This window comes from Strix uralensis, chromosome 22 (genome assembly GCF_047716275.1).
Source record: "Strix uralensis isolate ZFMK-TIS-50842 chromosome 22, bStrUra1, whole genome shotgun sequence".
NCBI classification, from domain to species: Eukaryota; Metazoa; Chordata; class Aves; order Strigiformes; family Strigidae; genus Strix; species Strix uralensis.
In genome coordinates, this window is record NC_133993.1 from 4,508,095 (window position 1) to 4,534,570 (window position 26,476).

The 26,476-nt window shown below is 54.5% G+C and overlaps 2 gene segments (V, D, J or C); both read right to left on the reverse strand.

The window, feature by feature from the left end:
* Window positions 1-300: 300 nt before the first annotated feature.
* LOC141953708 (Ig heavy chain V region 914-like) lies at window positions 301-1,088 on the reverse strand. The segment is given in 2 exon segments: window positions 301-740; window positions 1,031-1,088. Coding segments are annotated over 2 exon segments (399 nt in total).
* Window positions 1,089-22,739: 21,651 nt separating this feature from the next.
* Window positions 22,740-23,719, reverse strand: LOC141953709 (Ig heavy chain V region C3-like). The segment is given in 2 exon segments: window positions 22,740-23,371; window positions 23,662-23,719. Coding segments are annotated over 2 exon segments (396 nt in total).
* Between the last annotated feature and the right edge of the window lie 2,757 nt (window positions 23,720-26,476).

Consider the following 26,476-nt stretch of genomic DNA (forward strand, 5'->3'; position numbering starts at 1 on the left):
GAAGAGATACAGGCAGGCAGAGTGGCCAGCCTGGTTGGGTGACAGAAACGCATGGAACCACCACCTCAGCATAAAGCACTGCATTTGGGTCTGAGGAGATGGAAATTGGCCGTGCTGGGAAAGGAGCTCCTGCAGAAAGGCCAGGACCAGCTGCGGTGCCCAGTGATGGCCCCTCTCTGCTTGGGAAGACTCCTTACCCACCTCAGCACTCGTCGGCTGCAAACCTTGTGCAGCCTGTGCTGGGCCCAGCAGGTTTGTGTCAGAGGGTTGTCCCCATCTACCCCGAGCCATAAGGTGGGGAAGGACCGTGCCGTGAGCACGGCTCTGCCGTCCACTCCTCCCTTCTCTCTTGCAATGCCACGCTCGGAGCAGGCGAGTGGCTCTGGCAGCAGGTTTGTGTTAAAGCTCCGCTGGATTTCCTGTCCCCGTGCGAACGGCACAGAAGTAGCGGGCAGAGTCCCGGGGGCCCAGGGCACGCAGCGACAGCGACGACTCGGACCGGGAATTGTCCCGGGACACTGCGGCTCGACCCTGCACTGCTGCCCCGTACTGCTTTGGAGGACCCGAGGAGCTGCTGATGAAGGACACCCACTCGAGTCTGTCACCGGGTCTCTGACGGTACCACCAGAGATCGCGAGTCTGCAAGGCGAAGCCGGCCCCGCGGCAGGAGAGGAGCACGGAGTCCCCGGGCGCTCGCAGCCCTCCGCCGGCCTCCAGCAGCCTCAGCTGCGCCCACACCCCTGCGGACGGAGAGCGCAGGCAGCCGGGCAGGGCGCGCCCACGGCCCGAGGCCGTTCCCCCGCCGCCCCGGCAAAGCCCCCCGGGCCGGCACAGCGCCAGCCGCCACCCGCCTCTGTCCCGGCCAAGCCCCGCGCCCGGGCCAACGCCCGCCTGCCCTCCCCGGGGCTGAGCCGCGCCTGCTGCCGCCCGTCCGGCCCGAGCCGCGGCCCCAAAGCCGCCCTGGCCTCCGCCTCGGCCTCCGCCTCCTTCCGCAGCCCCGGGCTCGCTGCCCTCCCCGCCCGGCGCTCACCTGCCGGCCCCGCGGCCAAGGCCAAGGCCAGGAGCCACGGCCCCAGCCCGGGCGCCATCATGCCCTGCCGCGCCGGGGCCGGCCGGGGCCGCCGAGGAGCCGAGCGGAGCCGCGCTCGGGCCCGCTCCTGCCCGCCCCGCCGCCTCGGCCCCTCGCCGGGGCAGCGCCGACGCCTGTGCCCGCCCACAACAGCCCCGCCCCGGCGCCCCGGGGCCGCGGCCCCTTCGCGGCAGGAGCAGGGGGGGCGCGGGGAGGGCCGCGGGGCAGGGCCGGCGGCACAGCAGGAGCGCGGCGCCCCGGCACACGAAGGCTCCTGGCCCTTGGCTCCCAGCGCGGCTCCGGCGCTGGCCCGCCTGCTCGCCCTGCCGAGCCCTGCCCAAGGGGGTCGGCGCCTCGGCCGGGCGCAGCTGGGACCCTTGTGGCCCCGGCGCCGGCTCCGGCCCCAGCGCCAGGGACGGGCTGTCGGCCCGCACATCCCCTCGCAGGCCCCTCCCCGTGCCCCCAGCCCGCCCTGGCCTCACCCCCGGCCCTGCCCGCGGGCACCGGGGCACACCGGGGCTGTGCTGCCATCCAGAGGGACCGCGACAGCCGCAGAAGTGCCTGACAGGAGCCTCCTGCGCTTCAGCCAGGGGAAGAGCAACGTCCCGCCGCCGGCCAGGAACAAGCCCGTGCTCCAGGGCGGGCTGGGCGCTGCCCACATGCAAAACACATTCGCAGCAAAGGCCCCGAGGCTTCTGCTGGACAACAACTTGTCCAGGAGGCAGCGATGTGCCCCTGCGGCACAGAAGGTTCATGGTGGCCTGGCCTGCATCAGGCAAAGTCTGGCCAGCGGCTCAGGGAGCTGATCCTTCCCCTCTGCTCAGCACTGCTGAGCTCACCCCGGGACTACCGCCTCCACTTCTTGGCTCCCCACTACACGAGAGACTTGGGCAAAGAGGAGAGAGGCCAGCGAAGGCCACGAAGGGGCTCATGGGCTGGAGCACCTCTTCCAGGAGAGAGCTGCGACTGTTTACCCTGCAGAAGAGAAGGCTCAGGGCACATCCCAGCAGGAGCTGAAACACAGGAAGGGCGGGTGCAGGGAAGGCCGGGCCAAGCTCTTTTCAGTGGTGCCCAGTGACAGGGCAAGGGACAATGTGCAGCCTGATGTGACACTTTTTCACTCTCAGGGTGACCAAGTGTAGGGAGTGGCGTTCGGAAGATCTGGCGATGTACGGAAGGAATAGCTGTAGCCCCCCTTGTTACGAGGTAAGGTGATGGATAGGCTTGTAATGTTAAGGGCACACCCACGAAGGAGGTACTTAGTGAATGTATATAGGTAAGACACACAGTTTAATAAACGGACATTTTGTATCCATCATATTGGTGTTTGTACTGATGTCCCCGTGAAGGTCTTAACCTCCTGCAGCATTAGTCTGCGATCTGAGCGCCACTGACACGTGGATTGGCAGGTTTAATGAGGCAGGCTAATTGCAGTGTTGCAGTATTAGTCTCTGCGACCTGAGCGCCACTGACACGTGGAGAGGCAGGTTCAAAGAGGCAGAGCTAACTGCAACAACCAAGCACTGGCACAGGTTGCCCAGAGAGCTTGTTGGGTGGCCATGCTTGGAGGGGTTGACAAGCTGTCTGGAGATGGTCCTGGGCAACGGAGTGTAGGTGGCCCAGCTTGAGCAGGGTCTTCGGCCAGATGAATTCCTGAGGTGGCTTCCAACCTCCACCTTTCTGTGATCCTGGGAAAGACTCAGAGGCACATTCAGGGCTTTGTGGGTGATATGGGCCAGGGCAAAGGGGAAGACTGACATTCAGACTTTGCTCCTCCCCTGATGACTTCCAGAAACAGCTTTTTATGAGAATGTTCAGGAAAACTCAGTGTCCTCTTCTGGCTACAAGTTTCAGTGCTGGAACTCAAGAGAGAAATGCACAAGTGATACAAATGTAATATGGGTGGGTAAAAAAGTAGCACCCAGAGGACCCAGGAGAGCTCTTCAGCTTGGGCATGTTTGCTGTATTTCTGGTGTTTAGTCTTCTGTTCGGTCTTAGAGTTGTTCTCTGAAGGTGCAGACCCAGGTCCCTGCACATGTGACAGGGTTGTACAACCGGGTAGCCAAACCCAGAGCCTGGCTTTGGAAGGATGAGCAAGAACATGCAGCCCCATTGGCCCAGGTGACTGGCTGCTTCCTGGAGACAGAGAGGCCAACTGCTGGCCACAGCCTGGTGCTGGGGGCAGGGCTCCTGGAGACAGTGCAGGGGATCGGATGCAATTCCATTGGGAAATGAGTGGCAGAGGCCCTCCCTTTGTCCCTCACAGCCACCCAAAGGCCCCTGCCAGGGAATTGCAGGGGTACATGGCAACACGTTGGCAGTGCATGAGGTGAGGAGGAGAGACTAGAGGTCTTCCCCCTAAGCAGGATACAAGGGCACTCCCAAAGCATTTCCAGCCCCCAAAGCTGCCTCTTCAAAGCTCTGGCTGCCCATCAGGCCTGATGCTGTCCTTCAGGCTCCCCAGAATGAGTATAAGGAAGGGGAGTACTAGAGGAGCCCTTGTTGTTCGTAGGATGGTAGAAGAGTTGAGGCTGTAATGGACCTCTGCAAGAGGTCTGGCTTAAACCTCCTGCTCCAAGCAGCATCGACAAGAGCAGGTTCAATGGTCTCTTTGGGATGGATTTAATTTCCTTCATAGTAGCCTGTATGGGCAGCCGCAAATTTGCTGACCAAAGCCATGTTGATAACACCCCGATACTTTATCTATTGCTGAATTTCAGTCTCGGTGCAGCCGGGATCTGGGCGATGTGCAGAAGAATGACAAACTCACACCAGTTTGTTGAAGGGGGGGCATTGCCAAGAGCAAATGCCGCTGCACTCTCTGCCAGCTCCCAATTTATTCCCACCTGTTTACATGGGTTTGTTTTTACTTTTACATCCTAGTGTCCTTCAGGTTCTGCCTGTTTATTGCTCACATGCTCACCACACTCTGCAGGGGGTGTTTTTTACTGCTGTTTTCCTCCCAACATGGTGTTATATGGTGCTGCCTCAGTTTCCCACAATCATTCTTCTAACCTCAAGGCCAGTTTACGTTTTGCTAACCACCAATTCTTAATTCCACATCTCTCCCTCTTTTGTTTTGTAGCTTCGTTTCCATGACAATCATTGCAATCAGTCTCAGTTGGGCCTTTGTCACTGTGGACAGGAGGCGTCATACCTGTTGCAGGATTGCAAATCCTGTAAAAAAAATCAAACATCCCAGGCCTGCTAAAACCCGCATCCGTAGGTTCAGACCTGCAAATTAATGCCAAGGGTTGAGCCATGACAAACTTTTGCCTGACTCTCTCATGATGTCACCATGCACTAATTTCGAGGATGCCAGTTAAACTCAGACCCCTGAGTGAAAAGAGTAGGCTGATTTCACTACCAATAGTCAAAGGATATAACTAAGGACTACAAAAATAAGCAGTAAGAAAAGTACAGAATAGGTCACTTGCTTATTACTATGTATAATAGAACAAGGCCAATGCACCTAATCTTTACTACACAATGGGGTATTAATATCCAGATCCGCAGGCGCTGGGCAGCCCCGGTTGCAGCGAGGATTTGTTGAGCCTTTCCCTGCACGTGGGAAATCCCACGCGGTGCGTCCATGCGTAGGTGAGGCAGCCAAAGTCGCTGCAAGCGGGTCCAGCCTCATCTATCCAAATCAGCAAGCCAAAATAACTTGCACTTTTCTTTGAGCAGAAACATCTGGTTTCCTCCTCCTGTTGGATTCAACCCAGAGCCTGCCCAGGCCTCGGGGAGGAAAATCAAGGGAGTTTCTAACAAGGTCAAACACTTGGATTCATCTTTAACATTGTTAAACAGGGAAAGTTGGATACCCATTCTCACAACATTTCATCCTTATTAATAACTGCATTTTGTCCAAGCTACATCTTTCAGTAGACACTACTAAGCCTATATATTTTGTTAATGATCAAATACTAATAATTAATGCTAATGGTAATACAGATTTTACTAATTAACAAAAACTAATAATGGATAATGTTTAGTTATAAAGTTCATCTGTAAGTCAACTTGTTTCAGGCCTGTTATTCAGGCCTTAACACTACAAATTCAGATCTACATCTCAAAGGAAAAAATTCCTGTAAGCTTGTGGCTAGATACATTGGCTGTGGATAGACAACTAAAATATTGAGGCTCTGTGATGAAGATCTGATATCGGCCAGTACTATTGCTTCCGTTGGAGCTGATGGAGTGCAGTTTTACTTAGCAATGAAGTACCCAGTGGTGGAAAATTGGCACAGAACCTACAAGCATTTCATCCTATTCCTGCCTCTTTTCCAGCCAACAAAGTATACGGATGAGTTGCACAACGGTCCAAACTGCAGGTGCTGTTGTGGCTGCACACACGCACCCCCTCCTCCTGTGGACACGCACACAGGGGGGGCATCCGCATACAATGTTATATTGGCCACATTCAGATGATATGACTGATTCTCTGTGTCTCGAGGAGGAAGCCAAGCTCCTCCAGTTCATCGTGTGTTGTTATTGCTACTGGTACATCAGGATCCCACCGCTGCCACTGTGCCTTCTGCCTTCTGTTGTAGCTGTTTCAGACTCCCCCAAGTGAGAGCTGCAGTCGCCGGGTTCCCAGGGGAACGTAGCCTGCGTGTCGATTCCTGCACCGTCAGTCGAGGGGTCTGTGGCATCGGGTTGGAGGGTTGCTCCTTCCAGCTCACGGTATGGCTTGACTTTCCTTGCCGGTATCCACCGAGGACCTGTGGGCGATAAAACACAAGCATTGTGTCCCCACCCCAGCAGATCCACTGGCCCTCTCCAGGTCGGGTCTCCTTCGGGATCCTTATACAAGACCCGTGGTTTATTATAGAGTCTGTTGTGGTGCTAAAATGACGTTCTGCTGCGGCCGAGGCAAAACGATTTCTGGTTAAGAAATGAAGAGTGTATAAAGCCATCGCCAGTTGATTATGTGGTGTGTCCAGAGAATTCCCCCTTCTCTGTTTTAAAATGAAGGCTTTTAGTGTAGCATGTGCACGTCTGACTGTTGCCTGTCCTGTGGGGTTATGAGCAATACCTGTCTTAGACCGAATCCCCCATTGCTGCAAAATAAATCTGCCGCCTTCCGTCTCTAAAATCCACCGTCATTCCCCGGGATCCGTCACTTTCCTTGACAGGCCGTATCGGATTGTTCCAAGCTGTGGTGGTTGGCTTTAAAACTCCTACATCTCATAAATCGTTAATTGTCTGTGATATCTCTTCATCTCTTCATCTCCCAGAATTCTGTATTGCTCCTGTGCTGGAATCTGCACAGGAGACATTTTTACTCTCCCGACTGTAACAGGTCTGGCACTAATGGAGGGTTTAACTCCAAACTGAGACTGACCATCAGAATGATTTAAAGTTAGTCCTTTTAGAATGTCTATAACTTTTGTATATTCAGGAACGGGGACAATCATGACTGATATAATCGTCTTGGGAGATTTCTTATTTTCATTTCTATTTATGTTTGTACAGCTTCTATTTATTTTCCTTCCAAACCTGTGATAATCACAGGTTGTCCTTTAAATTTCCTGGGATTCCCATATATTAAGGAAACTTCCGCTCCAGCATCAATCAGGGCATTTACAGTTTGTGGGGACCATAATATTGATTCCCCTCCCTTGCCTCCTGCAGAGGGTACAAGTCAGAAAACGGTGCCCAATCCTCTCTCACCCCCGGAACCATTGATCCCCCCACGGGGGCCCTCTGTGGGCAGATGGAGGGGCCCGCTGAGGTTCGAGAAGGGGCGCCATGGGCTGACCTGTCCCTGGATCCTTGGTTTTAGAACTCTGCACTCTCTTGCGAGGTTTATTCAGCCCTCTCTGTGTATATATTCGCCACAGCTGGTCACTTGGAACACCATCAATTTTTTTCACGAGACATGTCATCTTTTCACAAAGCCATAAGCATTTCCTTCGGACAACTCCTGTTTTCACTGCCTTGAGGGCTGTCTCCAGTGTCTCGATTCCCTGCACTCCCTCGGGGGCCCCACTCTCCAAGGTCACCCAGCTGCTGTATTTTTTCTACCACATTACAAAGGGGATTTCCTGTCTTATTAATCAAAAGAGTCATGATTACATTTTTATATGCCAGTGGGGCAGCCTTAATCAGTTTATTTCTCCTGGTGACAGACAAGGGACGCCGCATCACAGTGTCAGCATCTTCTATAAAAACTGCTGCTTTTGGTGTTCGGGGGAGGCGGGTGGGCGCGGGCCGGGGGCGCGGTGCTGGGCTCGGCCGCAGGCAGTTGCCCTGCAGTGGGGGGGGCGCGGGGAGGCCTGAGGCCGCTGCTGCCAACGCTGCGCTGGCAGGTGGGGGGGCGCGACTGCTCAGTACAGAGATCTACACACTCGGTTTTCCTGATGGAATATGCTGTGCTGGCGTTAATACCGGTTTTATAAGAGCCAGCCAATCCCATGGGCCCAATTGATACCCATGAGCGATCGCCTCCAGTCTGCCTGTTGTAAATGAGTTTTGAAGCCCGTCCTCATTAATGCTTTTACGCAGTTCTTCAAGAACCTGGGATGGCCGGGGCTCATGCCACAGCTGCTGGCTGGATCTTAAAATTACCAGAAACACCACAGGGTCCCCATTTTTTAGTGTCTGCCCAAAAAATGTCTCTAGCCTAGATCCTCCTCCCTGAATCTGTACTGGGAATGCCTCCAGTGGGGGAGGTGGAAAATCAGAAGGTACAGATTGTAATTCCTCATCTTTAACCTTTTCATCCCCGCTTGCTTCTGCCGGCGTGGGTAGTAGGAGTTAGTTCTTTCCCCTGTCGGGATGAGGTACTGACAGGTTCTGGCATTTCTGCTGTCAGTGGGTGTAAAGCCATGTAAATCACTGGCCGTGTAAGGACAACAGAGCTCAGAAATGCACTCCCCAGGTCTTCATCAGTTTTAAATTCTTGTCCAACCTTCCACTGTTGTGCTAAATGAAAAGTTCTGTGACCGGGAACCATTTACAATACTACATAATACAACTAGATACAGTGCAGTAACTCATGCACTTGATCATCTGTCACTGAATATTGGCCAGTCTTCAATAACTGCTTTAGAACTTGTATATAGTGCTTTTGTTCCTTAGCAATCCCTGACCCCATGATCTATGAGAAACAGAGAAAAAGAGAAAGAAAGAAAAAACCCCTTATGATTTAAGAGAAAGAGAAGAAAAACCATATGCTAGCAGCTTCCCCCAGCCAGGCGCTGCTGTCCGGTAGTTAAAGAAGAAAACCCCTTCTGTACTTTCGTGTGCCGGCAGCTTTCCCAAAGCCGGGCACTGCACCCTGGTACTTACCAGCGGAATGAATATTGGAGTCTGGACACCACCTTCCTCCTTCGCATATGAGCACGCCACCGTCTTCTTCAATTTTCCGTACAGCTCACGCGGGGCAGCAATTGTCAGTCTCGGTGCAGCCGGGATCGGGGCGACGTGCAGAAGAAAGACAAACTCACACCAGTTTGTTGAAGGGGGGGCATTGCCAAGAGCAAATGCCACTGCACTGTCTGCCAGCTCCCAATTTATTCCCACCTGGTTACATGGGTTTGTTTTTACTTTTACATCCTAGTGTCCTTCAGGTTCTGCCTGTTTATTGCTCACATGCTCACCACACTCTGCAGGGGGTGTTTTTTACTGCTGTTTTCCTCCCAACATGGTGTTATATGGTGCTGCCTCAGTTTCCCACCATCTTTCTTCTAACCTTAAGATCAGTTTACATTTTATTAACCACTAATTCTTAATTCCCACAGCTGAATAGCACCTATGCAGCATCAGGGCCATCTCTGTCTCTCATGTTGCCCACCAGCTGTACAGCTGACCCCAACCACACAAAGAGATATTCCGTACTGCATGAAGTCATGTGAAGCAATAAAATCTGGGTGAAAGGGCGATATTTGGTGTTATGACATTTGTCTTTCCCAAGTAACTGTTACGCCTCAAGAAGGCATGGAAAAGTCTACTTTGAATGGGAAATAGAGAATGAATTCCTTTGTTTGCTCGGTTTGTGCGTGCAGCTTTGACTTTACCTATTAAAGTCTCTTTATCTCAACACACAAGTCTTCTCACTTTTACCCTTCTGATTCCCTCCCCCATCTCATTGTGGGTGACTACGCAGGCAGCTGTGTGGGGCTCAGCTGCCTACTGGGGTTAGGGACCGTAGGCTGCCCACAACCTTGTCCAGTTCAGTTTTGAAGATCTTCAGGAATGGAGACTGCACAGCACATTGACAAATCCCCCATGGCATTTTCTTCTCTGTGCTGAATCAACCCAGTTCCCTCATTCTCTCCTTCTATGTCACAGCATCATCAAGTTTGGAAAAGCCCTTGAAGATCCTCCAGTCCAACCATTAACGTCACCCTGACCGTTGTCAACACCACCAGATCCCTCAGCGCTTTGTCAACCCAACTCTTAAACCCCTCCAGGGATGGGAACTGCACCACTGCCCTGGGCAGCCCATTCCAACGCCCAACAACCCCTTTGCGAAAGAAATACTTCCTAATAGGCAGTGTAACCCTGCCCTGGTGCAGCTTTAAGCCATTCCCTCTTCATCTGGCACTTGTTACTTCATTAGAGATTCATCCTCACTTCTCTGCACCCTCCTTTCAGGTGGTTGTAGAGGGCGATGAGGTCTCCCGTCAGCCTCCTCTTCTCCACACTAAACCCCCCCAGTTCCCTCAGCCGCTCCCCATCAGACCTGTGCTCCAGACCCTGCACCAGCTCCATTGCCCTTCTCTGGACACGCTCAGTCATTCAATGGCCTTTCTGTAGTGAGGGGCCCAAAACTGAATCATTGAGGGGCGGCCTCACCAGTGCCAGGTACAGGGGTAAGATCCCTTCCCTGTCCCTGCTGGCCACACTATTGCTCATTCAAGCCAGGATACCATTGGCCTTCTTGGCCACCTGGGCACACTGTTGGCTCCTGTTCAGCCAGCTGTCAATCAACACCCCCAGGTCCCTCTCTGACTGGCAGCTCTCCAGCCACTCCTCCCCAAGCCTGTAGTGCTGCTGGGGGTTGTTGTGGCCCAAGTGCAGAATCCAGCATTTGGCCTTATTGAAACTCCCCCAGTTGGCCTCAGCCCATCGCTCCAGCCTGTCCAGGTCTCTCTGCAGAGCCTCCCTACCCTCGAGCAGATCAACACTCCCACTCAACTGGGTGTCATCTGCAAACTTACTGAGGGTGCACTCGATCCTCTCGTCTAGATCATCAATAAAGATGTGAAACAGGAGTGGCCCCAAAACCGAGCCCTGGGGGACACCACTTGTGACTGGCCACCAACCAGATTTAAATCCACTCACCACAACTCTTTGGGCCCGGCCATCCAGACAGGTTTTTACCCAGCGAAGCGTGTGCCCATCCAAGGCACGAGCAGCCAGTTTTGCCAGGAGAATGCTGTGGGAAACGGTGTCAAAGGCCTTACTAAAGTCAGGGTAGACAACATCCACAGCCTTTCCCTCATCCAATAAGCAGGTCGCCCTGTTGTAGAAGGAGATCAGGTTTGTCAAGCAGGACCTGCCTTTCCTAAACCCATGCTGACTGGGTCTGATCATCTGGTTGTCCTGCATGTGCTGTGTGATAGTGCTCAGGATGAGCTGCTCCATCAGCTTCCCGGGCACCAAAGTCAAGCTGACAGGCCTGTCATTTCCCAGATCATCCTTCCGATCCTTCTTATATATGGGCGTCACATTGGCCAGTTTCCAATCTGTCAGGACCTCCCTGGTCAGCCAGGACTGCTGGGAAATGATGGAAAGCGGCTTGGCGAGCACCCAGCCAGCTCCTTCAGCACCCTCGGGTGTATCCCATCAGGTCCCATAGACTTGTGTGTGTCTATGTGATGCAGTAGGTCACTGACTGTCTCCTCCTGGATTGCGGGGGGGTCGTTCTCCCAGTCTCTGTCTTGTGGTTGAGGAGGCTGGATTCCCTCAGTACAATTAGTCTTGTTATTAAAGACTGAGGCAAAGAAGGCATTAAGCACCTCAGCCTTCTCCTCATCACTTGTTATCATGTTTCCTCCTGCATCTAGCAGGGGATGGAGGCTCTCCCTGGTCTTTCTTTTGCTGTTGACATACTTATAGAAACATTTCTTATTGTCCTTTATTGCCAAAGCCAGATTAATTTCCAGCTGGGCTTTAGACCTCCTGATTTCTGCTCTGCACAGACTCACAGCGTCTTTGTAATCATTGTCAGTGGCTAGCCCTTCCTCCAAAGGCTGTAAACTCTGCTTTTGTCCCTGAGTTCCAGCAAAGTTCCCTGTTTAGCCAGGGTGGTCTTCTCTGGTGCCGGCTTCTCTTACAGCACCTGGGGACTGCCTGTTCCTGAGCCATTAAGACTTCCTTCCTGAAGAGTGTCCAGCCTTCCGTGACTCCTATACCCTTCAGGACCATCTCCCAATGGATTCTGTCAAGCAGGTGCCTAAACAAGACAAAGTCAGCCCTTTTGAAGTCCAGGATGGCAGTTCTGATTGGCCCTCTCCTGGCCTCTCTAAGAATAGAGAACTCTATTATTTCAGGACTGCTGTGCCCTAGTCAGCCTCCAACCACCACATCCTCCACCAGTCCTTCTCTGTTCACAAAGAGGAGTTCCAGCAGGGCACCTTCTCTTCTCGGTTCATTCACCAGCTGTGTCAGGAAGTTATCTCCCACACATTCCAGGAATCTCCGGGACTGGTCCCAGTTTGCTGTGTTGTATTTCCAGCAGATGTCTGGGAAGTTAAAGACCCCACAAGAACAAGGGCAAGCGTTTGTGAGATTTCTCCTAAGTGCCTATAGAATATTTCATCCACCTCTCTGTCCTGGGTGGGTGGCCTCTAGGTGGGTGACTCCTACTACAACATCTGCCCTGTTGGCTTTGCCCCTGATTCTAACACAAAGACATTCCACCCTGTCTTCATTATACTTGTACTCAAAGCAATCCTAACAGTCCCTAACATACAGCGCCACCCCACTGCCTCTCCTTCCTTGTCTATCCCTTCTAAAGAGCTTGTAGCCATCAGTTGGTGCACTCCAGTCATGACAGACATCCCACTATGTTTCTGGAATAGCCACTGCATCATAATTTTCCTGTTGCCATCATGGCTTCAAGCTCCTCCTGTTTGTTACCCATGCTGTGTGCATTGGTGTACATGCATTTCAGACGGGCAAACAATCCCTTGCTCATCTTCATGGCCCTTCATTGCATTTGCTCTGGTATGACCATGTGTTTGCTGGACTGAGGAGCCCACGAGTGGACACAGTAGTCCCCAGTCTCACCAGTGCTGAGCTCAAGAGCAGTCCAGCCCAACGAGCAAAGAGTCAGGTAAAAATGCCAGGAGGCCTGTATGGACAAACAAGGCCAGGGAAAATGCAGGCCCAATACTGAATGGGGTGGGGGACCCGGTGACACAGGCCGTGGAAAAGGGCGGAGGTACTGAATGCCTTATTCACCTCGGTCTTTACCAGCAAGCCCGTCCTTCAGGAATCCCAGGTCTGAGAGTCCAGGGGGAAAGGCTGGAGCAAGGAAGATGCACTCTTCACAGTTCATGTCACTGAGCACTTCTCCAGTCCACAGTGAGTAGCTTTGTCTCTGCCCTTTCTGGGGAAGTCAGTGCAGAAAGTGTAACTGAATTCAGAATGCACAGCGTCCCCTCTCTCCTCATCCACCCAGACCCTTTGGCTTACTGTAGAAGGCTTTAAACATGGTGAAGCAGGATTTCCACTTCTCCAACCCATGCTGAGTGTCAGTGAGGAAGGAGGGGAGGAGGTGGTCCATGTACCAGAGCAGAGATTCCCCTGCAGCCCGTGGTGAAGACCATGGTGACACAGGTTGTCCCCGTGCAGCCCGTGGAGGTCCATGGTGGAGCAGATATCCACCCTGCAGCCCGTGGAGACCCCACGCCAGAGCAGGTGGATGTGCCCTGAAGGAAGCTGTGACCATGTGAGATTCCGCATAGGAGTAGGCTCCTGGCAGGACCTGTGGCCCCGTGGAGAGGAGCCCAAGCTGGAGCAGGTTTTCTGGGAGAACCTGCAGACCCATGGAGAGGAGCCCACTCAGGAGCACCAGGGGAAAAGCACGAGGAGGAAGGAGCGGCAGTCAAACTGTGTTATGGACTGACCACAGCCCCCATTCCCCATCCCCCTGTGCTGCTCAGGGGAGAAGGTAGAGAAGTTGGGAGTGAAGGTGACCCTAGGAAGAAGGAAGGATTGAGGGGAAATCAGTTTTGGATTTGTCCTTATTTCCCATTATCCTACTCTGATTTGATTGGCAATAAATTAATTTCCCCAAGACGAGTCTGTTTGGCCTGTGACGGTAATTGCTGGCTCATCTCCCTGTCCTTACCTCGACCCACAAGCCTTTCAGTGTATTTCTTCTCGCTGTCCAGCTGAGGAGGGGCACTGACAGAGTGGCTTGGTGGGCACCTGGTGGCCAGCTAAGCTCAGCCCATCACACTGGTCTGCTGCTTCTTGCTCATCAGGTGATCTGCAGCAGGCACCCACCACAATGTCCCCCATGCTGATCTCTCTTTCCTAAAAGCCTGGCTCCATCCCCCACAGCACTGCTGTGAGCTACCGCACCGCCTCTCCCTGACCCCATAGCTCTGCAACCAGGCCTCGGAGGAGAAACTGGGCCGGGCAGGACAGGAGCCCAGGCAATGTCCACTAACCTGCACTTCACCACACACCTCTGAAGTTCCCAGAATAGACCCTCGTGCAGCATAAATGGTCTCAGCCCTTCAACCACACCTCCCTTCACTGCCTCTTCCTTCAAGCAATAGCCTGAGTAAGAGATAAATGAGGGAATCCAGTGGATTTTCCATATTCCATACTATCCCCAAGTGAATGGGATTGTGGAATGCACCAAGGGGCTTCTAAAGCAGGGCCTAAAACCCCACGAACTGGGATGGTCCCAACAGTGCCAGATGCAGCAATGAGGGTAAAGAGCCTATGGGGAATTAATGGATGCCCACGACTTACCGCGTTCTGTCCTAAGCCTCCGTCCATACTCGCTGGGAAAAAGGAGACTAAAGACCCTGCAAACCTGCTCCATTCTCCTGGACAACCTGTTCTAGTAGACTTGCTCACCGTGGGGCAAGTACCCCTAACCCTAAAATCTCCCATCGATATTTGTTCGTGGGCGGCTACTGATGCCCATTAGAAAGAATTCCGCATCAACTGCAGGGGATTGTCCCTTCTTTCTAACCATCATTGGTTTGTTATGTACACATTTGTGTGACAGGGCGCTGATCCCAGACAACGGGGCACCTGTGTTACTCTTGGAGCTTTCAATGGTTCTAGGCATTATCGGCTAGTTATTATTTGTAATTTGCTTATATTATTATATGGGAAAGTTGTTTTGGGAGACCTGGTGTTCAATCTTTGTCCTTGCAGTGACAGGACCATGGGGGGACTCCCCCAATCTACGCTGGGACCTAATATGAGGATTCATGCCCATTTGGAACCCCACTTACCCGGGCGTATGTATAACATCACCACCCTCTGCCAGAGATGGCTTTAAATTCACCATGAGCCCAGTCAATCTCACTGCACTGGAGCTGCAAATTTCACCCAGGTGTTCCAAAACATCTCGGGAATTGATGAGGCTGCAGAAATCAACACTGTCAAAGGAATATGGCAAGGCCCGAACATCTTCTATCAGGCCCCATCAAATGTGATATGGGAGAAATTGTGGCATCATAGCTGCTGGGTGTGGAATAAATCCTTGCCAATCAATTACAATCAGCAATGGTATCCATATCCAGGACATTTTACAGGGACTTCTAATGCGTCCACTTCTCGGAAGGCTAACCCGGAGCTGTGCCTTAAGTTACCTTCTTGGGAATCGCCTCCCAAATTAGAAAAGCCTCTGAGTCACCCATATAATAGTGCATGGGCTGCACACTGGTGCTTGCAAACACCAAACAGGTTGGGGGATGTAACCAGTTCCAGTGCTGGCTCATAGAGCTGGATGTGGTCCTGCCAGCACCACACCCACCGACAGCAGGACGAAGTAATAAAAGACTGGCTGGAGGGGTCTGATTCCACGAATCAAGCGCTAATGTATTGTACTACCCTGCTAGATGGGGGAGGTATCATGGTAACAAGTGATGAGGAAAAGGCTGAGGTGCTTAATGCCTTCTTTGCCTCAGTCTTTAATAACAACACTAGTTGTACTGAGGGAATCCAGCCTCCTCAGCCACAAGACAGAGACTGGGAGAACGACCCCCGACAATCCAGGAGGAGACAGTCAGTGACCTGCTGCATCACACAGACATACACAAGTCTATGGGACCGGATGGGATACACCCGAGGGTGCTGAAGGAGCTGGCTGGGTGCTCGCCAAGATGATTTCCATCATTTCCCAGCAGTCCTGGCTGACCGGGGAGGTCCTGACAGATTGGAAATTGGCCAATGTGATGCCCATCTGTAAGAAGGTTCGGAAGGATGATCTGGGAAATGACAGGCCTGTCAGCTTGACTTTGGTGCCCGGGAAGCTGATGGAGCAGCTCATCCTGAGCACCATCACACAACACGTGTGGGACAACCAGAGAATCAGACCCAGTCAGCATGGGTTTAGGAAAGGCAGGTCCTGCTTGACAAACCTGATCTCCTTCTACAACAGGGCGACCTGCTTATTGGATGAGGGAAAGGCTGTGCATGTTGTCTACCCTGACTTTAGTAAGGCCTTTGACACCGTTTCCCACAGCATTCTCCTGGCAAAACTGGCTGCTCGTGGCTTGGATGGGCACACGCTTTGCTGGGTAGAAAACTGTCTGGATGGCCAGGCCCAAAGAGTTGTGGTGAGTGGAGTTAAATCTCGTTGCGGCCAGTCACGAGTGGTGTCCCCCAGGGCTCGGTTTTGGGGCCACTCCTGTTGAACATCTGTATTGATGATCTAGACGAGGGGATCGAGTGCACCCTCAGTAAGTTTGCAGATGACACCAAGTTGGGTGGGAGTGTTGATCTGCTCGAGGGTAGGGAGGCTCTGCAGAGAGACCTGGCCAGGCTGGAGCGATGGGCTGAGGCCAACTGGGGGAGTTTCAATAAGGCCAAATGCTGGATTCTGCACTTGGACCACAACAACCCCCAGCAGCGCTACAGGCTTGGGGAGGAGTGGCTGGAGAGCTGCCAGTCAGACAGGGACCTGGGGGTGTTGATTGACAGCCGGCTGAACATGAGCCAGCAGTGTGCCCAGGTGGCCAAGAAGACTAATGGTATCATTACTTGAATGAGCAATAGCGTGGCCAGCAGGGACAGGGAAGTGATCTTACCACTGGTGAGGCCATTTTGGGTCCCTCACTACAGAAAGGACATTAAATTACTTGAGTGTGTCCAGAGAAGGGCTATGAAGCTGGTGCAGGGTCTGGAGCACAGGTCTGATGGGGAGCAGCTGAGGGATCTCAGGGAGTTTAGTCTGGAGAAGAGGAGGCTGAGGGGAGACCTCATGGCCGTCTACAACTCCCTGAAAGGAGGGTGCAGAGAGGGGGGATGAGTCTCTTGAACCAAGTAACAAGTGATAGGACAAGAGCGAATGGCCTAAAACTGCACCAGGGCAGGGTTAGACTGGCTTTTAGGAAGTATTTCTTTCCCGAAGGGGTTGTTGGGTGTTGGAATGGGCTGCCCAGGGCAGTGGTGGAGTCCCCATCCCTGGAGGTGTTGAAGAGTTGGGATGAAAAATTGCTGAAGGATCTGGTGGAGTTGAGAACTGTGGGAGTGTCAGCTCTATGCAGCTGTGGGACATTCAATATGTTAAGAGTCCAATCATGTGTTACTGGTAAATAATGAAGAGGTGAGCTGGCATTGGCCTGTCAGCCCTGCACAGCTGTGGGAGATTCAATACTTAAGAGCCAAATGGACATCAGCTGGTCAGCTCAGCCAGAGAGCTCTGTTTGGGGAGCTTGGTGAAGGTGCAGAGCTCTCCTTGAGAGAACTCTGCTTGGTGAGCCAGGCAGGAGCTCTGTTCTGTGCTGGCTTGGAGAAGTGCCAGCTCTGCTCTGTGCTGGCTCAGGGAAGCAGCAAGTTTTGGAGGAGAAGCAGGTCATGGAAGAAAGATAAGTCAGCTTGGAGAAAGTATGGAACTGTTTTGGGGAGAGAGGGTTGATGATGGTCTACTTGCTGACTGGCTTATCATGAAGTGAGAGCTAAGGGAGCGAGAGCATAGTGAGAGCATGAGTATGTACCATTGTAATAATAAAGGATTTTCCTTCTGCACTTCAAAGGAGAGTCTGTGCCTCAGTTCCCACAGAGAATGGTCAGTGTGAGGTTAATGTTTGGACTGGATGATCTTCAAGGTCTCTTCCAACCGAGATGATTCGGTGATACTGTGATTCTGTGTACCTGAATATCAAATTGTATTCTCACTTGAATCTCTATAGTATGGCTGGATTGAGATGTTCTATCAGTTTTACAACAAGGTGCCCTTCAAGATTTTATTTACCTACACCATTACCTCACACCGAAAACAAAGAGGGCTTGAGGGCCCTAGTGATGTCAGGCACATAATCAGTGGGGTGTGATATCCACATTACTATACCTGGCAACAACAGTTGGCCCTGGGCTTAGAAGCTGCCATGTTACTTGCTCATGTGATTGTGTAACCTCAGATAGTTTTGGAAAATTCAACTCAGCAATTGCTTGTACCAGGTAATTGAACAAGGTGTGCCTTTGTGGAAACAAGTGTGCAGACCCAACAGGCATCTAAGATGGTGTTGCTGAAGGAACACGGAGTGTGCAGTAGGCCGAGTCTAACTGAGGGAGAGTGCTGCATGGCCATCCACAGTGCCACCACCTCTCTAGAGGAGACCCGTGCCAAGATGAAGGAGATGGCCAACAGGACCGGAGAACTGTTTCAAGCAATGAGACCGACGTTTTGGTTTGATGGATGGAAGCCCAGGTCATGGGTCACATCACTGGGATCCTCGGGACTCGGGGTGGGAAAATGGTTTGTAAATATGGTCTTTGGATATTATGCGGATTCTTGCTTTTAATGCAAAGCCTTGCAGCAGTTAGATGTATGCTCTCTCACCTCCTGTCTTCTTTTTCCTCTGTACCTATTCCCGATGTACAGATCACAGTGGTCAAAGAAGAACTTGGAGGGTTTGAGCCATGGGGCGGGCAGGATGTGAGAGAGGACTTAAAACAACAGGTCCTGAAAGAAAGAGGCCTGTGAGAAACAAAGACTGAGAAAAACAGCCTGAGAAACAGATAAAGGATAGCAGGGGGGAAATGGAGGCCCTTGGAGCTGAGGAATGTCTCAAACACTCACAAGTAACCAAATTATTGACCTGGGGTAGATGGGGTGGAGGTTGAAGCTGATAAGGCTGCCCCAACACCACAGCATACAGCTGGAGGGGGGAGCCCTGTGGAGACAGGATGGTTCTGCTCTGGGGCACCTGGTCAAGTTCCAAGGGCATCTGTCTGGTGATTGACCTTTGCTTCATTATCCAAAAAATCAATATTGAAGTTAAGACCCCTCAATATGTTAATGAGACTAACAAGATCATGCTAATTACCTCATCCCTTGAAACACCTTACCCCTCCCCATCCATGGGGTACGTAGGTATGTGGCTTGACCTAGGGGATGGACCCAAGGCAAATGTGTATAAATTGATGTGGGGGCAAAGGTGGGGGGGACCCAGAGAGTGAAGTGAAGAGAAGAAGACAGATGCCTCCTGGAACCCTCCCTGGTGGGATCGATGCAGGAACCCAGACCGGAGATCTCTATTTCTCTATTCCCTCCACCTTCCTCCTTTCGTTTTTCCCCTTTGCCTTCACTACTATGAAGTAATACAAGGCATGCTGTATTGCTTGCCACAACTCGTTACATACGTAGCCAATTATCATGTACCCAATTAGTCCATCGCGGGAAGGTAATAAATGTCTGGACTTTGAGACTTGTCTCTCCGTTTTTGACTCTGCGGAGATCTACGAATCTGAGTCGCTTGTCTCCCTCGTCTGAGCGGGATGTGAGATCTGGACCTGCCATTTTGTGACACCAAACTGTGGTGACCAGCTGCTGGGAAGAAATGCTGAGAGATCTGTATTCCCTGGCAGGGGGTTCTCTGAGCACTGTGCTGCAGAGCTGCTCCACGGTGCACCAGGCACCACAGTAATACACTGCTTCATCCCCCTGCTTGGCTGCCTGCACCTGCAGTGTGAGTCTGTTCTGGGAGCTCAACACTCTTCCCTTAAAGCCACCCTGGAAACCTTCCCCATAGGCATCACCGTCCCTGTAAATCCAGTCCAGAGATTCACGTGGCCCCTGCTGGTACCAGAACATGATGTAGCTGCTCATACAGTCTCCCCTCGTGTTGCACTGGAAGGTGACTCCATCTCCCTCTTGCACGGCCACTTCCCTGATGTGTTGCTCCAAGGCCACCTGGCCAGTGACTGCTGCAGTGAGGAAGAACAAGCCATGATCACGCCAAGATTCAGCAAGGGTCAGGGCAACGCTGGTGGGGGCATTGTGATGGCACTGGAGCTGGAGGGGGACTAAATCGTTCTCTGTGAACCCAGCTGACAAAGATGGGCAGAGGAGTAGAGTTGGTACCATCAGTCAGGGGTGACGAGGAAGGAGACACCACGTTTCCCTCCCTCCTTTTCCCTGTCACACGAGGACTTTTTCTGATTTTCCCATTCAAAGCAGGAAGGTTTTGCACCATGGTGGACAAATCCCTTTGGCTTTGCCAAGCGGGGATGGTGAGAAACCCACTCTCCTGTCCCTGAACCTGCTCTGAATGAGCACAGGAGGGACAAGCACCTCTCCCAGGCAAGTGGGGCCTGGGCCCTCTGCTGCCATGCTAAAACCTGGCCTTGGCAAGATGGGCTGCAGTGCCCCATGAGCAGAGTGTCCAGCCCAAGGGCAAAGCATTAGGCCCCCCGAGGTGGGAGCAGCAGGTGGGTGCCCTGCCTGTCCCCACCCTGCAGAGGAGGCAGGCTGGGCTGAGGGGCCGAACTCAGAGGGAGAAGAGGAGGAGGCCTCTTCCCACTGTGCCCCGCTGGGATGGGTGAGGAGGTCGAGCCCCAGGCACTCAGGCTGCCAGCGCTCAGCACAGCTCCACAGAGCCGTGCAGAGCACAGGGGCCTGCTCAGTTCCTGGGGGGAGCAGCACCCCTCCTTTCACTTCCCTACGAGGGGCAATAACCCCACGCCCAGGGCAGGCCACAGGGCCAGGCCCGCTCTGCCTCGCCTCTCTGCAGCTTCTCTCTGCCTGCAGAACAGCTCTGCCCACATCTTCCCTGCCTCTGCCTCTGTCACTGCAGTCACTCCTAGTCCCTGCGAGTCCCTCCCTCGCTCTGTGACAACACTGAAGGCGAGAGGCAGGGGCTGGAGGAGCAGAAGCTTAAGCTGTGGGTGCACTCCCGGCTGTCTCTGACCCTGCAGGGTGCCAGAACAGAGCGCTCGCTTGGCAGGAAACCACTGCTGGGCAAAAGGGGAGGTGGTGTTGTGGGGCCACCCCGGACCTTCCTCTCTCCAAGGAAGGCCAGCAGGGTGCTGCTGGGACCTCACAGCTGGCCCTGGGGGTGCCAGCTTCTCCTTCCAGGGGGACCCTGTCCCTGGCTGCTGCTGTGCTGTTCCCGCATGGAGCCCCACTGAGCCCAGCTCCGTTTGGACAGGGCACCCCTAGGCAGACAGGTTCTGCTTTCTGCTCCCTCCATTCTGGCCCTGCACCCTACTCCTCCGCTCGCTCCTTCGTGCTGACACTTCTCCTGCTGCTTCTTCCGGTCAAAGCCCTCCCAGACCCCACCAGCAGCAAAGACAGCAAAGGGCAGGTGAGATCCAGGACGTGCCTGGTGCTGAAGCTCTGGGGTCCATGTGTAGGCTCAAGCCCCCCAGCTCATTCCCCAAAACTCACGTGCACAGGACTCAGCAGGGACCAGGCTGTTGGGGCTGCTCAGGAGAGCAGGGACACTCCCACCTCTGTATTCCCCCTCCCCAGCAGCAACCCAGAGCTCCCCCTTGACCACAGGATGGGGCACCTACTGTGCCCTGACACAGTCTCACCATCTTGACTGCTACCACCATTTTGGGGAGCATTGATCTCTCCACAGCGGCCCTTCACAGACCGTCTGAACCCTTCCTATCCCCTCTCTTTTCATGGGTGCTCCAACATGGCCCCTTGGGGAGGGGATCCCCAGCACACGGGTGGCAAAAGGGAGTTGGAGAGGGTAGAGGAACCCATTGAAACTGGAGGCTTGAGGCTGGGAGAAGAAGCAGAGGGATGCAGAGCCAGGGGCACCTGTGGTGCACTGGGACATGTGGAGCTGCCCCAGCGTGGGAGGACATGTCGGGTTCCCCACGGCATCCAAACCCATGGAGGGATGGAATGTTGTTCTGGCACAGGGCACCCTCCATAGCCTCCTTGTTGGCATTCCCTCACAAAATTCCATGCTGGCCCTCACTGGACACACATGAGCAACACCAACAACAGAACGGAGAGACTATTCCTCATAGCCATGGTAAAAGATGCTCTGCAGCTCAGCTTCTGCTCTTGCACTACTCTGGGACTCCCTGAACAAGATGAGGTTTAACAATTTCACTCAACTATGGCTTTCCATACTCAAATTTCAGCTCTTTAATGATCACTGTGCTTTGTCCTAGAAAAAATTTTTCCCTGTTGCTTTTGCCTGTGGGAGAGAAGGAAGAATGTAGGTTAAGGACATGTTCATGGGTTTGTGTGTGCTTGTGGGAGACTCTGCTGCTGCAGCACATCTGTGCCTGTTTCTGGGAAAAGCCAGACCAGACTAGACTTGAGAAACATGGGAAGAGACTTGCCTTGCAGCAATCACAAAAGACCTGGCTGGATTTAACTCCCTTACTTCCAGTTCTGCCCTGGCCCTGCCTGTGCGTCGAACACTGGGCCCTTTTCCAGCTCTCTGGTGATGCAGAAATAGGCCGCCATGACCACAGCTGCTGGCGAGGGCACTTCCAGGGAGAGCTGGTTCCTGGAGGGGTCTGCAGAGCTGGTGACTCGTGTCTGGAAGGATGAAGCGATGTGCTGGAGTCACAGGAAAGGATACTGCAACACCACAGGCTGCAGGTCTCTGCCTGATGGGCCCCAAACCCCGTGAAGATGCCGCAGGGGACAGCAAGGGAGGAGGAAGCTGTTCAGGCACAGCCCAAGTCTCTCTCACTGTGGCCCCTGCAGGGCGCAGGAATAGACCGCACTGTCCCCCAGCTCCAGCCCCGTGATGATCAGCATCCCGGAGCTCTGGTCAGCCTGGCAGGAAAATCTCTGGCGGGCAAAAGGGGCTGTGTGGCTGTAGGAGCCTCCCCGGCCCTTGCTCTGCAGCAAGTACTGCAGGGCTCCACCGGCACGCTGCCGATACCAGGCCACGTAGAGATAGGAGGCCTTGGAGCTGTAAGTGCATCGTAAGCTCCCACTATTCCCTGCTCGCCACCACACTGCAGACCTCGTCGCTTGGATCTCATCACCCTGAAGTGCACCTGAAACAAAAGCAGGGCTCTTCCATCACTGCTTTGCCTTCACTGGTGCAAGAAACTGGCCCAAGAAAGGGCCAGTGGAAGCTGGTAATGGTGTTGCTAAAGCCAAGGGCTTTGGGTGCCCCAGGGAAGAAGGGGACCAAGAGAAGGCAGAGAAGAGATACAGGCAGGCAGAGTGGCCAGCCTGGTTGGGTGACAGAAACGCATGGAACCACCACCTCAGCATAAAGCACTTCATTTGGGTCTGAGGAGATGGAAATCGGCCGTGCTGGGAAAGGAGCTCCTGCAGAAAGGCCAGGACCAGCTGCGGTGCCCAGTGATGGCCCCTCTCTGCTTGGGAAGACTCCTTACCCACCTCAGCACTCGTCGGCTGCAAACCTTGTGCAGCCTGTGCTGGGCCCAGCAGGTTTGTGTCAGAGGGTTGTCCCCATCTACCCCGAGCCACAAGGTGGGGAAGGACCGTGCCGTGAGCACGGCTCTGCCGTCCACTCCTCCCTTCTCTCTTGCAATGCCACGCTCGGAGCAGGCGAGTGGCTCTGGCAGCAGGTTTGTGTTAAAGCTCCGCTGGATTTCCTGTCCCCGTGCGAACGGCACAGAAGTAGCGGGCAGAGTCCCGGGGGCCCAGGGCACGCAGCGACAGCGACGACTCGGACCGGGAATTGTCCCGGGACACTGCGGCTCGACCCTGCACTGACTGACCGTAGTTAATGTGAGACGAATCTATTCTAATGTAGGACACCCACTCGAGTCTGTCACCGGGTCTCTGACGGTACCACCAAATGTTGTAACTGCCGAAGTCGAAGCCGGCCCCGCGGCAGGAGAGGAGCACGGAGTCCCCGGGCGCTCGCAGCCCTCCGCCGGCCTCCAGCAGCCTCAGCTGCGCCCACACCCCTGCGGACGGAGAGCGCAGGCAGCCGGGCAGGGCGCGCCCACGGCCCGAGGCCGTTCCCCCGCCGCCCCGGCAAAGCCCCCCGGGCCGGCACAGCGCCAGCCGCCACCCGCCTCTGTCCCGGCCAAGCCCCGCGCCCGGGCCAACGCCCGCCTGCCCTCCCCGGGGCTGAGCCGCGCCTGCTGCCGCCCGTCCGGCCCGAGCCGCGGCCCCAAAGCCGCCCTGGCCTCCGCCTCGGCCTCCGCCTCCTTCCGCAGCCCCGGGCTCGCTGCCCTCCCCGCCCGGCGCTCACCTGCCGGCCCCGCGGCCAAGGCCAAGGCCAGGAGCCACGGCCCCAACCCGGGCGCCATCATGCCCTGCCGCGCCGGGGCCGGCCGGGGCCGCCGAGGAGCCGAGCGGAGCCGCGCTCGGGCCCGCTCCTGCCCGCCCCGCCGCCTCGGCCCCTCGCCGGGGCAGCGCCGACGCCTGTGCCCGCCCACAACAGCCCCGCCCCGGCGCCCCGGGGCCGCGGCCCCTTCGCGGCAGGAGCAGGGGGGGCGCGGGGAGGGCCGCGGGGCAGGGCCGGCGGCACAGCAGGAGCGCGGCGCCCCGGCACACGAAGGCTCCTGGCCCTTGGCTCCCAGCGCGGCTCCGGCGCTGGCCCGCCTGCTCGCCCTGCCGAGCCCTGCCCAAGGGGGTCGGCGCCTCGGCCGGGCGCAGCTGGGACCCTTGTGGCCCCGGCGCCGGCTCCGGCCCCAGCGCCAGGGACGGGCTGTCGGCCCGCACATCCCCTCGCAGGCCCCTCCCCGTGCCCCCAGCCCGCCCTGGCCTCACCCCCGGCCCTGCCCGCGGGCACCGGGGCACACCGGGGCTGTGCTGCCATCCAGAGGGACCGCGACAGCCGCAGAAGTGCCTGACAGGAGCCTCCTGCGCTTCAGCCAGGGGAAGAGCAACGTCCCGCCGCCGGCCAGGAACAAGCCCGTGCTCCAGGGCGGGCTGGGCGCTGCCCACATGCAAAACACATTCGCAGCAAAGGCCCCGAGGCTTCTGCTGGACAACAACTTGTCCAGGAGGCAGCGATGTGCCCCTGCGGCACAGAAGGTTCATGGTGGCCTGGCCTGCATCAGGCAAAGTCTGGCCAGCGGCTCAGGGAGCTGATCCTTCCCCTCTGCTCAGCACTGCTGAGCTCACCCCGGGACTACCGCCTCCACTTCTTGGCTCCCCACTACACGAGAGACTTGGGCAAAGAGGAGAGAGGCCAGCGAAGGCCACGAAGGGGCTCATGGGCTGGAGCACCTCTTCCAGGAGAGAGCTGCGACTGTTTACCCTGCAGAAGAGAAGGCTCAGGGCACATCCCAGCAGGAGCTGAAACACAGGAAGGGTGGGTGCAGGGAAGGCCGGGCCAAGCTCTTTTCAGTGGTGCCCAGTGACAGGGCAAGGGACAATGTGCAGCCTGATGTGACCCTACTTCACTCTCAGGGTGACCAAGCACTGGCACAGGTTGCCCAGAGAGCTTGTTGGGTGGCCATGCTTGGAGGGGTTGACAAGCTGTCTGGAGATGGGCCTGGGCAACGGGCTGTAGGTGGCCCGGCTTGAGCAGGGTCTTGGGCCAGATGAATTCCTGAGGTGGCTTCCAACCTCCACCTTTCTGTGATTCTGGGAAAGACTCACAGGCACATTCAGGGCTTTGTGGATGATATGGGCCAGGGCAAAGGGGAAGACTGAAACTCGGACTTTGCTCCTCCCCTGATGACTTCCAGAAACAGCTTTTTATGAGAGTGTTGAAGAAAACTCAGTGTCCTCTTCTGGCTACAAGTTTCAGTGCTGGAACTCAAGAGAGAAATGCACAAGTGATACAAATGTAACATGGGTGGGTAAAAAAGTAGCACCCAGAGGACTCAGGAGAGCTCTTCAGCTTGGGCATGTTTGCTGTATTTCTGGTGTTTAGTCTTCAGTTCGGTCTTAGAGTTGTTCTCTGAAAGTGCAGACACAGGTCCCTGCACATGTGACAGGGTTGTACAACCGCGTAGCCAAACCCAGAGCCTGGCTTTGGAAGGACGAGCAAGAACATGCAGCCCCATTGGCCCAGGTGACTGGCTGCTTCCTGGAGACAGAGAGGCCAACTGCTGGCCACAGCCTGGTGCTGGGGGCAGGGCTCCTGGAGACAGTGCAGGGGATCGGATGCAATTCCATTGGGAAATGAGTGGCAGAGGCCCTCCCTTTGTCCCTCACAGCCACCCAAAGGCCCCTGACAGGGAATTGCAGGGGATATATGGAACACATTGGCAGTGCATGGGGTGAGGAGGAGAGACTAGAGGTCTTCCCACTAAGCAGGACACAAGAGGACTCCCAAAGCATTTCCAGGCCCCAAAGCTGCCTCTTCAAAGCTCTGGCTGCCCATCAGGCCTGATACTGTCCTTTGAGGCTCCCCAGAAAGGTGAGTTTAAGCTGTAATAGACCTCTGGATGTGGTCAAGCTTAATCCTCCTGTTCCAAGCAGCATCAACAATTGTAAGTGTTAATTTACTTCATAGCAGCCTCTATGGGCAGCTGTGGTTTTTGCTGACCAAAAACATGTTGATAACACACCGATATTTTATCTATTGCTGAACAGCATTTAGAGAGCGCCAGGGCCTTCTCTGTTTCTCATGTTGTACGGTTGACCCCAACCACACAAAGAGATATTCCGTACTGCCTGAAGTCATGTGAAGCAATAAAATCTGGGGGAAAGTAGGGGGAAAGGGCGATATTTGGAGTTATGATATTTGTCTTTCCCAAGTAACTGTTACGCCTCATGAAGGCCTGGAAATGTCTAAACATCTGCCTGCCAATGGGAAGTAGAGAATGAATTCCTTTGTTTGCTCGGTTTGTGCGTGCAGCTTTGACTTTACCTATTAAAGTCTCTTTATCTCAACACACAAGTCTTCTCACTTTTACCCTTCTGATTCCCTCCCCCATCTCATTGTGGGTGACTACGCAGGCAGCTGTGTGGGGCTCAGCTGCCTACTGGGGTTAGGGACCGTAGGCTGCCCACAACCTTGTCCAGTTCAGTTTTGAAGATCTTCAGGAATGGAGACTGCACAGCACATTGACAAATCCCCCATTGTGGCAGTGTCAGCCCTGCACAGC